The sequence below is a fragment of the Maylandia zebra genome, linkage group LG14 (assembly GCF_041146795.1).
Source record: "Maylandia zebra isolate NMK-2024a linkage group LG14, Mzebra_GT3a, whole genome shotgun sequence".
NCBI classification, from domain to species: Eukaryota; Metazoa; Chordata; class Actinopteri; order Cichliformes; family Cichlidae; genus Maylandia; species Maylandia zebra.
Window position 1 is genome coordinate 20,866,738 of NC_135180.1, and position 12,164 is coordinate 20,878,901.

Consider the following 12,164-nt stretch of genomic DNA (forward strand, 5'->3'; position numbering starts at 1 on the left):
TGACATCTAATAGATAACTCATCTCCTACATTTTGAGAAGGCGTTACGCTCAGTGAAGGAATTACAAAAAGGGTCTAATGATAATACGATGTTCCCTGATTTCAACAAGTCCTGCTAAAAAGCAGGATGCACTCTTATTTCCCAATTAAAAATTACTAATACGTTATAATAATTTAGTTTCCTGCAAGTAAATTTTCTTAGGGCTCACTGACCTTGATAACCTCCTGCAGCCAGTGGGATTCCTGGTCTCTCTCCAACACCACCCACAGCTACAAACACAAAACACAACAATGCTGAGACTGCATGTGCACAAGCTTCTGCAAAAACACGAACATGACAGCAGTTATCACGCTCTGTATTTATCTAATTATTCCATTATTAGTTCTTCAATTCTGACAGTCGAAACTTTCATACATCTCAGTACTCTTTGACTACTCACTTTGTGTTAAAATAAAACATATTGTACATGCATTCATTCAGAATTTACATTTTTAAATGTTTTTTGTTTATTTTGTTCTGTATGACGTACCATACAATGGTTTTGTTCATCCAGTGTCTTTCCACTTTGTGTTTTGCATAAAAATGATTACACCATAATTATAAGACATTAGAGTGTCTCTCATAGATAAAGAAAAGATTATAGGCAAGTTTTTTGCACAAGCTTTAGTCTTATAGTATATTTAAAAAGTAGTTTTAGTTACTAAAACAGTTTGGTTGCTTGAAGGAAAAAATGGATTCGAGTACCTGGAGGTTTCACAGGCTTTGCTCCAGGCAGTGTTCCAGTTCCAGGCCCAGTTCCAGGCCCAGTTCCGGGTCCAGTTCCGGGTCCAGTGCCTAAAGGTACTAAAGCACAAAAAGAGTAGAAATATACCTCACTGCTCTTTAAACAAAATCTATGAGAGCCAAAACATAATAAACTTAAACAGGAAACTTGCCTCCATAAGGTGCTCCATAAGGATAGCCAGTACCTAGGGAGTAAAAATAGAAGACCCCAAAAATCAAAGGTTTATTTATTCAAGTGATTAATCATTAAATAAAATGTACTCTGTAGAAACTGAATATGTACGTACTTATGTAACAAAATTACACAGAAAATTTACATTTATTAAATTTTCTATGTAATTAGTTAAATCAACAGTTTGGGCATAACATTTACCCTGAGTGCACAAACGAGTAAACGTCAAACAGAAGACTTCATGTTATAATGTGCAATTTCAAATCCCTGCCATGTTAATACTGGGAAAAACGGAGATTTACTCGATAGGCATCAGACAAAAGTGAGAAACAAAATCAACAGTCAACAAAAATAATAACAAATTGTATTCGGGTATCACAGTGTTATTGATGATCCTTTACATTAATCCAAAAAATGTAAAGGTAACAAATACTTTATCTTGAGAGTTTATAATATTTTAACGTTTAATTTTTTGTCATATTGTGTGTTTTAATCTTAGTAAAAAAAAATGTTTGTTTTTATTTTTAATTATCTATCAGGAGAGTCTCCTGTTACCAACAAAATTTCTCAGTTTTACAATTCTATTCAAAAAATTACATCAAAGCTTGCAAAAAAAGTGCACAATAGGTAAAATGCCCTAAAAGTGCAAACGAGCAGATGCACAAAACTGATGACTATTCAGTCTGTTGCAGGTATAATTGGCCTGATGCAGCTTTTTGTTGGTTTCATCGATCCAGGCTGAAGAATCGTTAACTGTCTGCACAGAGAGTGCACGTTAAGAAGGATGCATCATGTGTAGCTTGACAGTGGATGTGATTATAAAAACAAATTAATCAATATTTGGATTGAGACTAAAATGACAGGGTAAGATCTGTGTGTTTGTGTAAGTAATGAGCAGCAGCAGCAAACATGACAGTAGTGCTGAAATTAATCTGTGATATGTCACAATTTAGTCTTTTAACTGTGCCATACTGATCATATATATAATGCACAACTCTAATAATTAGAAACGTTTAAATACAAATTCATTTACAAACTGTATAAATCCAGATATAAACATCTAGGCTTGGTGTGAGCTACAGATGGCTAAAATATTATGTACTAAATTCAGACAATATTCAGTTGAACTCCTTAAATGCACATCTAGTATTTTGTGGCGAAGGAGTGAGGAAAACATAAACAGATCACATGCAAGAGAATCAGAGACAACATCTTATGCTTTATCATACAAATGAGTGATAGTTAAAATATCTAGTTCCTCTTTACCTGGTATAAATGGTTTGGGTGCTTTTCCAACTGTTCCAACACCAGGACCTGAAAACAGTCGCGCCTTTTACTTTTACAGTCAAAGAGAAAAAGCCCCACAGCGGGTATGTTTGTATTGGTCTCCACCATGTGGCCAGATGGATCCAGCATACTTTCATGAACTTTAAGTTAGAAAACATCCAGGAGACTGAGTGATTAAAACAACACAGTGCTCCTGAATCAATAAAATAATAAATATTTGACTTGTTGTTGAACTCCAGTTAAAATAACAGATAGAATAATAAACTGCCCAACATGGGTGATGAAAAAAAGAAAGGTAAAAAAAGGAAAACCTATTAAAACCAGTTAGAAAACAACAGTTTGATCAGTTAATTTAAAATCCTCAACTATTCTGACATTTTTAATACATTTAATTTAATTTAGCATATCGTGTTTAGTTCCTTTAACTATTACAGTCACAAGAATGGGTAGAATTACACTCACTGGCCACTTCATTAGGGACATCTGTGCAGTCCCTTTAGGTGTGGCCAGTGGATCATCTGCCTCCATCTCACCCTGTTCCTAGCATCCTCCACACTCACACCAACCCTCTGCATGTCTTCATTCACTATATCAATCATTTTTGCTCTCCTCTTTTCCTCTATCTGGGCAGCTCCATTTTTTTAATACATTCTTTGTCCAGCATATTCACTGTCGAAGCCATCTCAGCCTCGCTTCTCTAACTTTGTCTCCAAAGTTAACACCTTCAGCTTGGCCTCCTGTCATTTTTCTCTTGAGTTGTCTGTACACAATCGAATAGACCATTTTTGGGATGTGATGTAACGAGAGATTTCCATCATCCATGTACAGTCAACAAATCTGTAGCAAATGTGTGATGCCATCACGTAAATATGGACGAAAATCTCTGAGGAATGTTAAAACACCTTTTTGTGGCCAGTGAGTGAGGCGTGATAGGGTGAAACTTAACTCTTATTTTTCTTTTTTTTCTTTCTTATTGTAAATTACAAATTAATCAGTACATTTTGCTCAATTTTGATTAAAAACGTAAACTTACCAGGTTGAACTTGGCGTGAAGTGTCAACTAGAAACATAGGCAACGGTTACATTCATTAAAATATGTCAAAATGACAAGTAATGCAATTTCAGTAATAATAAATGTAATAGGGCAGGTATACCAAACTCATTTCACTTTAAGGGCTACATAAAGCTCATGCTGTTAGTGTAAAGAAGTTTAAGTGCCTATTTAATCCCAGAGATAAGAAATAAATATTGTTATAATATAAACAAATGCTGTAGTAGTAAATGAAATAAATCTGACAGTGTGACACTGTAAGGAGATTACAAAAAAGTTCTGGTAGCTCATTGTCCAAACTGTCCCTTACGTATAAACCACAATGTTTTAACTGAAAATACAGTTAAAAGAACAAAATTGATGCCCTCCTCTAAAGCTGTCCAGTTGGCCGGATTCGGCCAATTCTGGCCCCCTGGCCTTATGTTTGACACCTCTGTCATAGACTTTACAGATTAACAGATGCTACAAGCTTTTGTTAAAAGATCCATTGAAATAAGTTGCTTAATGGCACATGTTGAATACGTACAGAAAGGAAAAAGAAAAACTGTTCTTACCACCAGTGGGAGCGTCAACTCCTGTTCCAACTGTCACACGGGAAACACACAAGTAAAAGTTTTGTCACGTTTAATGTTTGAATGAAGCCCAAATCATGAACCTCTGAGTATTTTTGATATATTTCAGTATGAGAGGATTTTGACATATTTACCAACACCTGTGCCAGCTGTAAAGTAAAAAAAAGAAAAAGTATAATAATGTTTAGATAAGCACAGTAAGCATACTTTCACTGTTAACAAGGATTTACAGGATTAATGTGAACTACTTACCACTAGGCTGAACAATTCCACCAGAAACTGTCAGAGGAGTCAGAAATAACATTTATTAAAACAAAGAGACACACGTGAGAATCAAATGAAGCAAAAACCTGCATGTTTGTTTCCAACTTACCACCTGTGTTCACCCATCCACCACGAGAGGAAAGAAAGAAAAAAAGTTAGAAAAGTGCCTTTTACTTTTTGTCCTTTCAGATGAGCCCAACTAATATCAACAAAATCAATGGTTTCCATTAATTGGATTTGGGAATGCAAGGAAATAAATACAAGACGTAATCTTCTAGGATTTCATGCAACTACGAAACAACTAATCTAATAAAAAGTGTAAAGTAGCTGCTTTTCAATTTATTCAGTGTTTATTTAATAATAAAGGACTTTAAGTGCAGTGATTTTACAAACTTAAACTGTGTAAATATCACAAAAAACTGTCAAACTATGTGCACAAGTAGTCATGTTCCTAAACAAACCTCTGTGGAGAATATGAGGAATTAAAACAGAAAAGATCGCTACCCATTAATCTACCCGTTCCCTAATGCAGGACTAATGTAGTTAATAGTACACAAATTGCAGTAATGACGCTATAATGAAAGCAATGCATCAAGCACAGGAAGCTGTGAGGTAAAAAGTAAAGGAGTGCACAAGTCGAGTAAATGCTAGAGAAAGAAAAAAAAAAGCAGCCCCAAATTATGCAACACTAACAGGAAGTTGAAGAGGCAAGACAGGTTAAAGTGGACCTATTATGCTGCCGTTCTTTTTATTTTTATGTGTTCACTTATTTATTTTGGTGATGTGAATAGTAGAAGTCTTAACCCCTATAAAACTAAATAAGCCTAAACCAAAAGCCTTCATTGTGCTCTAAATACTCAGTTTCAGACAGTTTTCCTACTCTTGGATCTGTATGATGTCAAAGAGGGACATCATATCAGACACGCAGCTCTGGCTGTCTGCATAGAAGCTCCACCCACCTGCTGCTGAAGTCTTCTTTTAGTGAGGGGCAGCCAATCAGAAGAAGGTTGGCTTAAAGGAAGAATAGCTAAAACTGAGGTGCACTAATGCTTAAATAAGGTAACAAAGAATAATTTTGATTCAAAACTACTCTATATAGTCCAAGAATAAAACTCTGGAGCTTGAAGCAAGCATAATAGGTCTGCTTTAAAACGACTTTTCTTTCAGGACTTTGTGAAGCACAGTGTCCAGGCACTATATGTGAGACAGCTCTCTCACGTATTTGACAGAGTACATAATGCTGCTTCCCTTTAGCAGAGTATATATATAATACTGTAAAAAAGGTAATTGGTTCCCATTCTTTACAGTCCCAAAAAGAAGTGGAGTGCTACTTACTACAGCTAATGCATGCTCATGAGACATTTCTATAGTATTTCCAAATAGTATTTGAGAAAGTGAACTCTCTAAATCCTGGAAAATTTAATTTAGCTTTGTATAAATTATAAACACTCTCATAAGGCATAATTTCTTGATGTAATAATTTGATTTAAATAAATAGACATAATTATCAAGACAGAAGCAAAAAGGGTCCAAATCATCTCAAAAAATCTAAATCACATTCTCAAATACTGAATAGATAAATATATATATTAGATCAAAACTCAACTACAACTGCAAACATCAAATAAATGCCTTATAATTTAATTTATGGTCAAAGACTTCAAGCAAACCGAGTCTTACTGGGATCTGGGACCTCTGGGGTCTTGCCAGTTGTGGCAATATCAGTGGGCTCTGCCAAAAAGATGACAAGTACCAGTTTGATCCAGTGTGAATTCCACGGGCACAGAGTGAGAGCCACAAGAAAAGGCAGAAGCTGTGAAGTGGACCAAAGCACTGCCACAGCTTGGAGGCTGTAAAGCTGGAGGTGGTCAACGGCTTGTAGCAATATTATTAAAACTGGGAAATTGTGTGGGCAGAAAAGGAGTGAAGGGGCAAATACGTTTACCACAAAGTAGAGAGCAACTGTTAAAAACAAGGAAAAAAATGGCGTGGCAGGTCGAGCCGTGTGCGTGTTTTATTGGTAAAGTCGTGCAAGCAGTGTGCTGAAGCTCTCAATAAGCTTCTGAGACTTAAAAATGAAAATCCACAAATCTCTTCAGTTTGCTGTTAACTTTTTACATTTGCTGTATAATAGAAATACTCTAACTGTGGCAGACAATCCTCCTTTCATACAGTATGTAATCAGCTGTGACATTTCACCGTACCTGGCTGAGGAGTTCCACTGACATCCTTTGCTGTGGAAGCAATAATGGATCATTTAAAATTTACAACTATGAAAAGGTGCAAACAAACAAACAAACAAACAAACAAACAAACAAACAAACAAACAAACAAACAAACAAACAAACAAACAAACAAACAAGAAGCTGTTCTCTAAGCTTTACCTGGTTTTCCAGGAACTAATTGACCAGGTACAACAGAGCCATTTGGAAAACTGACAGGTGTGTATGGAGTCACTCCTGGAACTACTGCAATGATACAACATTTTAAATTCATCCAAATTCTGTCTATAATTTGCCAGAACCCTAACTTGTTTCCCATCATGACATGGACCCTGATACCTGATGTCATTGGTGGATGAAGCTTTACTCCAGTTGACTGTAATTGGCTGTGATTTGGTATTTTATCTTTTAACCAACTTCTGCATCTTTGCATCTTTATTATAAAACAATGTAGCTTTTTCTATTAGTTTTGAGGTTCTCCTTACCGTATTTTGGTGCTTTTGCTCCAACTGGAAATCCTGTGTAAAAACACAATGTCATTAATACTCATATCATGACATTGTTTGATGTTAGTTGAATTCTATAATCACACTCAATGGCTGTTTGGTGTTTTCATGCAGTACCTCCAGGTAGACCTCCAGTTCCAACTCCTAATCAAAAGAACCAGAACCAGCTGCATCATTAATTTGCAACTAAGACAATATAAAAATTTATAGAAACGATTAAGTGAAAAATGCTTGAAGTGACAGAAAACTGTACTCTTTCTCTCAGAATCATCAAGGAAATGTGTCCAATATTTTGCAGCACTCATATGCTTGTGTGGTCGTTTCACTGTACCGTATTTAGCAGCTTTTGCGGCGGGGGAGTACGGTCCACCTGCAACTCCTGATCCTCCAATAGGAACTCCTCCAGGTCCTAGCCCTGTTCCGGCTCCTCCAGGAACTCCTACATTAGTGCAGGTGGTACAATTAGTTCAAGTATTAAAATCTAAAGTGAAGTTAGATTAATGAGTGAGAATACATTCATGCCCGAGGAAATATTTCTCAACGTGCAGGATTTATGCAGTTTTATACTTATTTCTGCCTCCTAATTTAGAAGTTTTTGCAGCAGGGGAGTGTGATCCACGTACTGCTGCTAATACAGTTTAGTATTTCTCTCCATATTGCATTGGTGTTATTTTCATCATATTATTCTAGAGTGTAATCAAAACAAAAGCCTTACCATACTTTGGTGGTTTGACTCCAGCACCACCTCCAAAACCTGTAAGAAACCAAACAAAGTTTGCTGCTGAATTATCACAAACGACAGAGAAGAAGTTCTTTTAAAAAACCCCAAACCTTTAGCGACTTACCACCCAATCCACCACCAGGGACTACCTGTCCTGTTCCCCCTGGGAAAACCCCTCCTCTTCCTGGGACAACCCCTCCTCCTAGGCCTGCTCCTGGCACTCCTATAAAATGTGTCAGCACAGCTTTAACAAACCAAATTAAATCCAATATTGCATTAAAGGCACAACCTTTAACAAAAACTGTATCACTGGATTTATGTATTAATATGTTGATAGACTTGTACAGGTGGAATACGTTTGGCAAATATTATGAGGTACCAAACTGTGAATATCAAAGTCTCACCATATTTAGGAGGTTTGGCTGCCAAAGCTGCACCAAAGTAAGGACAAAAGGTAAGATTATCAGGACAACGTGAATAAGATTGAAAAATATAATTGAATCCTTGAAATATCTAAAAATATTATGTCCACGTGGCATGCTTACATCCATATCCTGGTAAAAATCCTCCTCCACCACCTCCACGAACACCTGGAATAAACCCTCCACCACCTTGACCTTTAAGGAAAAATATAATTATTTAGTCTGGAATTGTTTTTCTTTTTTTCATTTATTTAAATGATATGATGGTATTTAAACTCAGGGCCCTGCTGGCTTCAGGGAGAGACTCTGCCAACCGTCAGCGAGGATGGCTTCTCTCCCCAAGCCTGGATTTCTGTTCTTTTTTGATTAAAGGTTTCAGGCACCGCTCACTGTTTCTCTGCAGGCTTTATTAAATGGAAACTTCCACGACAAATTGTTAGATCATATTAATAATCAAGGCTGGGCGAGGGAGGTGTTTTTCTTTCTGTCTTTTTTCTAGGAAGAGGAGCAGATGCTAGATGAGGTCAAACGTGAACGGAGAGAGGAGAAGATCCGAAGGAAATGGCAGGACCGCCATGTCACTTCCCAGCGGAAAAGAGTCTTACTAATACATGTTTTTGTTGTGGAATAAAACTGTATTGTTAAAGATAAATAAACATTGTTAAATTAAAAAATATAAAATTAATTATTAATTAAAGAAACTTTTCCCAAAATGAAAAAAAAGTCTCAGTTTCAAAGAGGTTAAAAAAATCCCAAATCCAAATGTATCACTTGGAACAGACTGTGGTGGAGTCTGAGGCTTCCAAACAGCCATCAGAAGCTGGAAAATACTTTTAAAGTGGCTTAAATGGTAAACTCCCTCCAACCGCAGCCTCTTGGTCACTAACATTTTTTTCTCACTTAATATCGTAAATCATGAATTTTCTGAGTTGTATTTGAGAACTTTTAAAGGTGGTTCAGTAACATCTCTGTCAGTCACTCGTTATTTTATAGCTGTTATTTGCTTTCTTATTTGCCTTTTTGTTCAGATTGAAGTTAAATTGGCAATATTTGATGGAGTTGTTGCCCAAGGGGTTAAATAGAGACAAAATATTTACTTTTGAAGACATAAGTAGCTTTTTTAAAAATACTGCTTGAGATAATGTTAAACCAAGATGTCAGTTTTGTTATCATTGGTTGGCTATACTGCACAAACCAAAGAGAATTAAAATCCAGTGAGAAGTAAGGAGGCTCAGAAACAGTCAATTCAAACTTGTTTCGTTGACCAATACTCTAGGAGGACCAGTGATTCGTGTGACACTAGAAAACTGTGCATGAAACGGCAAAATCATTGTTGCTAGAACTCGATGGGAATCCTTCGACCCGATGGGCTAAAAGCATGCAGACAATAATACAGTTAAGAGCATACCGTATTTGGCAGCTTTGCTTGCAGCATAATATGCTCCTCCTGTTCCAAGTTGCCCTCCTGTTCCAAGTTGCCCTCCTGTTCCAAGTTGTCCCCCTGTTCCAAGTTGTCCTCCTGTTCCAAGTTGTCCCCCTGTTCCAAGTTGTCCCCCTGTCCCACATGCAGTTAAATTAAAAAAAAAAAAACACATTATAAAATACCTTTAGAAGTTACAGCTTTGGCATGATGTTAAAAGTGTTCACAATAAAAATTAACACAATTATTAAGAATACCGTATTTGGCAGCTTTGCTTGCAGGATAATATCCTCCCCCTGTTCCAAGTTGCCCTCCTGTTCCTAGTTGTCCTGTTCCTAGTTGTCCTGTTCCTAGTTGGCCTGTTCCAAGTTGGCCTGTTCCAAGTTGCCCTCCTGTTCCTAGTTGGCCTGTTCCTAGTTGGCCTGTTCCAAGTTGCCCTCCTGTCCCACATGCAGTTAAATTGAAAAAAGACACATTTTTAATACCTTTAGAAGTTACATTTTTTGGCATGATGTTAAAAAATTAACAATAAAAATTAACACAATTATTAATAATACCGTATTTAGCAGCTTTGCTTGCAGGATAATATCCTCCTCCAGTTCCTAGTTGCCCTGTTCCAAGTTGTCCCGTTCCAAGTTGTCCCGTTCCAAGTTGTCCCGTTCCAAGTTGTCCCCCTGTCCCACATGCGGTTAAATTGAAAAAAAGAAAAGAAAAAAAAAAGACAAAATATAAGTGCCTTTAGAAGTTACAAATTTGGCATGATGTCAGAAAATTCACAATAAAAATTAAAACAATTATTAATAATACCGTATTTGGCAGCTTTGCTTGCAGGATAATATCCTCCTCCTGTGCCTAGTTGCCCTCCTGTTCCAAGTTGCCCTGTTCCTAGTTGTCCTGTTCCTAGTTGCCCTCCTGTTCCAAGTTGCCCTGTTCCTAGTTGTCCTGTTCCTAGTTGCCCTCCTGTGCCTAGTTGCCCTCCTGTGCCTAATTTGAATAGAAAAAAAAATTATGCACTTTTTAAAAAAAGTACATTTACAGGTTACAGTTTGATATAATGTTTAAAAAGTTCACAAAATAAATAGTAAAATTCAATTAATAAAGCATACGACATTTAGCAGCTTTCAGCTTTGCTAAAAGGATAGTATTCTCCTATTTGTGCTTGTCCCCTTATTTCTATTTTTCCATTGATCTATTTTCTCCCACCCCCCCTCCATTTGTCCCTATTTGTCTCCATGTTTCTACTTGAGCCAGGTCCCACCCCACAAATATTTTGCCATCATTTTTTCCTTCAATTTGGTGATAAATGTTGCCTGTAGATTGAAAATCATGGTCTTAGAAGTCGGTGAGACAGAAATTTTTTTGAAGAATTTTTCTGTTATTCCACTGAAAATGTCATTAGTTAGTTAGTTTTCTTTGTAACAGTTCCACAAATAATAAAGCGTACCATATTTAGCAGCTTTTGCTGCTGGTGAATATCCACCAACCGCTGGAATTCTTCCAATCGGTGCACCTCCTGGTACTCCCCCAGGTACACCTCCTGGCACTCCCCCAGGTACACCTCCTGGTACTCCCCCAGGTACACCTCCTGGTACTCCTGACAAAAGCATATGTGTAATTTGTCCATGTAAATAAATTTTCCATGTAATGTAACATAATTTTATATTAGTTAAGTTATATTTTTCTCACTCTACTGAAAAAATGCATGAAAAAAGTATGAAAAATGATTAAAAGTATTTTTTTTCCCAGATAAGGAAAAACAAACATTCTCACCATATTTGGCAGCCTTAGCAGCTCCATACCCTGTCGTCAACATAACGATAGTGAGTCATATGATAAAAGTTGAGTAAATGAAGAACATTTATTTATTTATTTTAAAAAGCACAAAATAAAACAAGGTGTAAGGTATGGTGTGAAATATTTGTGCTAGTTAGTTAACCCTTTCATGCATAGTGGTCACTATAGTGGACAGCTATTCAAAGGCTGTTTTCTTGTATTTGTGTGTATATATATATGTATATATATATATACACGTGTATATATATATATATACACGTGTATATATATATATATATATATATATATATATATATATATATATATATATATATATATATATATATATATATATATATATATTTTTTTTTTTTTTTTTTTTTTTTTCATCTTTTTATAAAAAATTTTTATTTTTATAGTTTTTACACAGTGTGTATTATTTATTCGTGTGTCAAATTCATAAGTCAAAATGTCTGTTGTCCACCTAAGTCGACATGTAACAAACTCTTTGAAAAGTACATGTTTTAAAAAAATTAAGTTCAAAAATCTTTTTTTCATGCCTAAAGATGAATACAAATATTTAAGAGAAAACCCTGATTGAGGTTGTCATAATTCATGCATGAAAGTGTTAAAGATGATCATATGGAGCTAACCCACGAATATTATTTTTTCCATTCATTGGCCTGCAAATAAATCTTTACTTTTCCCATCATCTTACAGTTCATTTGACAGCTGTGTGACTTTTTTCAGCATGTGTGCTGGTGTGCAATTTTCTTTCTTGCCAAGTGCTAGATATCGTACCTCCTGACACCTGGCCTGGATACAGCCCACCAGTGCCACCAAAGCCACCACCACCAGCTCCAAAGCCTCCAGTACCACCTAAACATGGAGCAGAATGCAGAAAGTCCAGTTACATGCAGACATACTGATTTTACAGGAAGCATTTACTTCAATCAGTATGGTAAACTACT

General features: G+C 36.2%; 1 protein-coding gene across 11 annotated transcripts in view; it reads right to left on the reverse strand.

Annotated features, from left to right (window-relative positions):
• Window positions 1-12,164, reverse strand: part of elna (elastin a) — a 53,926-nt gene that overhangs the window by 8,737 nt on the left and 33,025 nt on the right. The window contains exons 17-41 of one of the 11 annotated variants that reach the window (XM_076873188.1): window positions 11,995-12,072; window positions 11,191-11,220; window positions 10,865-11,014; window positions 10,228-10,404; window positions 9,978-10,094; window positions 9,678-9,860; window positions 9,409-9,501; window positions 8,124-8,195; window positions 7,983-8,009; window positions 7,703-7,801; window positions 7,573-7,611; window positions 7,189-7,296; window positions 6,975-7,001; window positions 6,837-6,869; window positions 6,514-6,597; window positions 6,334-6,363; window positions 5,808-5,860; window positions 4,118-4,145; window positions 4,000-4,014; window positions 3,848-3,877; window positions 3,276-3,302; window positions 2,222-2,269; window positions 936-968; window positions 745-843; window positions 213-269 (exon numbers count right to left, since the gene is read on the reverse strand). In XM_076873188.1, coding sequence (XP_076729303.1) covers window positions 213-269; window positions 745-843; window positions 936-968; window positions 2,222-2,269; window positions 3,276-3,302; window positions 3,848-3,877; window positions 4,000-4,014; window positions 4,118-4,145; window positions 5,808-5,860; window positions 6,334-6,363; window positions 6,514-6,597; window positions 6,837-6,869; window positions 6,975-7,001; window positions 7,189-7,296; window positions 7,573-7,611; window positions 7,703-7,801; window positions 7,983-8,009; window positions 8,124-8,195; window positions 9,409-9,501; window positions 9,678-9,860; window positions 9,978-10,094; window positions 10,228-10,404; window positions 10,865-11,014; window positions 11,191-11,220; window positions 11,995-12,072 — 1,737 coding nt within the window. Of the gene's footprint in view, window positions 1-212; window positions 270-744; window positions 844-935; window positions 969-2,221; window positions 2,270-3,275; window positions 3,303-3,847; window positions 3,878-3,999; window positions 4,015-4,117; window positions 4,146-5,807; window positions 5,861-6,331; window positions 6,364-6,513; window positions 6,598-6,836; window positions 6,870-6,974; window positions 7,002-7,188; window positions 7,297-7,572; window positions 7,612-7,702; window positions 7,802-7,982; window positions 8,010-8,123; window positions 8,196-9,408; window positions 9,556-9,677; window positions 9,861-9,977; window positions 10,095-10,227; window positions 10,405-10,864; window positions 11,015-11,189; window positions 11,221-11,994; window positions 12,073-12,164 lie in introns of all 11 variants that reach the window. The other 10 variants (XM_076873185.1, XM_076873187.1, XM_076873184.1 and 7 more) reach the window with 10 other exon arrangements.